The sequence below is a fragment of the Montipora foliosa genome, chromosome 3 (genome assembly GCF_036669935.1).
Source record: "Montipora foliosa isolate CH-2021 chromosome 3, ASM3666993v2, whole genome shotgun sequence".
NCBI lineage: Eukaryota > Metazoa > Cnidaria > Anthozoa > Scleractinia > Acroporidae > Montipora > Montipora foliosa.
Window position 1 is genome coordinate 52,528,893 of NC_090871.1, and position 2,500 is coordinate 52,531,392.

General features: G+C 37.2%; 1 protein-coding gene across 1 annotated transcript in view; it reads right to left on the minus strand.

The window, feature by feature from the left end:
• Positions 1–2,500, minus strand: part of LOC137997647 (peroxisomal membrane protein PEX14-like) — a 32,985-nt gene that overhangs the window by 5,305 nt on the left and 25,180 nt on the right. The window contains exons 7-10 of the mRNA XM_068843752.1: positions 2,385–2,490; positions 2,069–2,094; positions 1,612–1,674; positions 527–615 (exon numbers count right to left, since the gene is read on the minus strand). Of these exons, the coding sequence (XP_068699853.1) occupies positions 527–615; positions 1,612–1,674; positions 2,069–2,094; positions 2,385–2,490 (284 nt within the window). The remainder of the gene's footprint in view (positions 1–526; positions 616–1,611; positions 1,675–2,068; positions 2,095–2,384; positions 2,491–2,500) is intronic.

Genomic DNA, 2,500 nt, shown 5'->3' on the forward strand with positions numbered 1-2,500 from the left:
TATTTACCGCTGAAAATTATAATAAAGTATTATAATTATATTTTATATACAGTAGCAAAGTAAGCCGCGGAAATTAGGAATATGGCCTTCCATCTTGCATTTCTAAACAAAAGAGAGGATGACGATGACAAGGACAACAATGATAAATGATGATGATGATGATGAAGATAATTTAATAATACCAACTTTATTCATTCACTTCACTCTAGGGTAGAGAAAAACCGGAGTACCTGGACAAACATCCTCCGAGTTAGATTGAGATCGATTGAAACACATACGACTTCGGGGCCCAGGGTTGAACCAGGGTCGCAGAGGTGGAAGGCACGGTTGATAACCGCCAAGCCACCCTGCCTCCCTAATGATGACGATGACCACAGCAATTGAAATGATTCATTAGCAATCAGAGGTTGATTAATTTGATAACCATAAAAGACAAGTTCAAGTTTCAAAACTAGGCAAGGTAACTCAGAAAATGACAGAACATACCAGTAATTATATGTACATGTAGTAGGTCTAAACCAATCACCTGTTTAAAAGAAGGCCTTTAAGTGAGAGTATTTCGCCCTTCAAATCTCCAACCGTGTAACTTTCAGATGGCAACAAGGCGACCTTTGACTAAAGAACACAATGACACAAAAAGCAATATTAATCCTCACAAGTGAGAGTGAGTGGGAGTGAAGCTATTAGTCTCTCCCCACGGGAATTTTCAGGACTGATTTACAATTTTTTTCGGGGGACTTTAGCCAGACTGCTTATTACACAGTTTACAATTTTATTTTAGGAAGTGAAAGATGCCCCCGTCCAGATAAGGTCAGACCACAACACCGGGGATTACTGTTATCGAATAGTGAGTGGGTTCTTTAACGTGCGATACCATTTAATTTCCAACAAGGGTTATGAGACGGGACCTCCGGTTTACATGTACAGTCCTTATCCGAAAAGACTTGAAAGTCTAACCATTTGCAGATGTAATTGCAAAGGCAGCACATTGTCCTCAGTTATTTTAAGACCGTGAGTGTTGGTCTGGCCAGAGTTGAACTCACGACCTTCCGCATGACAGCCCAATTCTCAACCAACTGAGCCACCAGTGTGGGGTAACCAGTGATCAATGGACCTAATCGGCTAACTCAATGTTGTACCCAATTCAAATCTCCTGGGATTATGATTCTTTGGGTGTTGTATTTGCATGATGATGTAGCATTCATATTTAAATTGTAAATGATGTTGAAATACATGACGTACCAGGAACAAAACGTTTTATTCCCAAAGGGTTTGAATTGGGTCCAACATTGAGTTAGCCGAATTGGAGTGACAGGTCTATTGAAAGTGGCAAAAATTATTTCCCCATTTTTGCTTACTGGTCATTTTGCTTTTTTCAGATTCTAGCACTCAGTCATTTTTAAATTATTTAACCAACAACAACGGCAAAATAATTTAACTCAGTCTTCTTTGGCTGAAGATGCCTTGCAGCTACCTGTAACTGCAACATTGCCATCTGTAATTTTTGTTGCTATCACTTGATATCTCAGACATTATAACATTTACAATACCAATGAAAGATGGGACCATAAAAATATTACTATGTTACAACGTGACAAAGCATAACAATACCTGAGTAGAAGCCAGATCAAGAGCTAAGCTTTGAAGTTTGGTTTGCTGTTGTTCTAATAACCCCTACAAAATAAATAAAAGAGTTACAGGGTACCGGTAACTACTTTTGAACGTGTGCATAATGTCTCGCACATAGTCATCATGCTCTTCTATTTTTACTTTAAAATAGTAACAATGCCACCCGAACGTGAAGAAAAATCTAGATGTTACCACGTTTCTTAAACTTTTATAAGTAATCTGCATCTGTAATTGTCAAATTTCAACTAACATTTCTCTGCTGATATAACACCTAATACGGTGAAACTTTGCAGGGTTACTAAAGTAAAGGAGCTCTTTCTATTTCTGGTATCAATTTTTCGTTCAGTTCAATTTTAACTCATTCAAATCTGTTGCCACCATTTTGGAGAAGGGTCTATTAAACCACTCTTTTTTCAGCTTTTGCACAAGGATTGCTTACCTGAACAGAGTCCAAGGTCTTTTGAACTAACAAAAAACAAAAACACAGGGATGTTCAAATGAAGAAAAAAAATACTAAAAGACTCTTCTTGAACACTATATTATTATTGTACTTCCCATTGTTTTCTGTGCTAAATCCATTGTTATATTTATTCGTTCTATTGTTCTTTTGGCCAATCCTGAAGCCCGTTCAATGAGGTACGACACAACCCCTAGGTTTTGGGTCTAATTGTCGTGAAACTATTTTTTTGCATCCATTTTTTGTTCTTGAGTGTTTTTTGTCATCACACTCAATGAAAACATGATTTTTAAATCACCAGAATCTGTGACATTTTCTTTGAGTTCTTTCACAGTTGTTTCTATTGCCTCCAATTTTTCTTCCTCTGCACTCTTCTTGTGATAAAAATAGGGTAGTATAAATGCCTGAAATAGA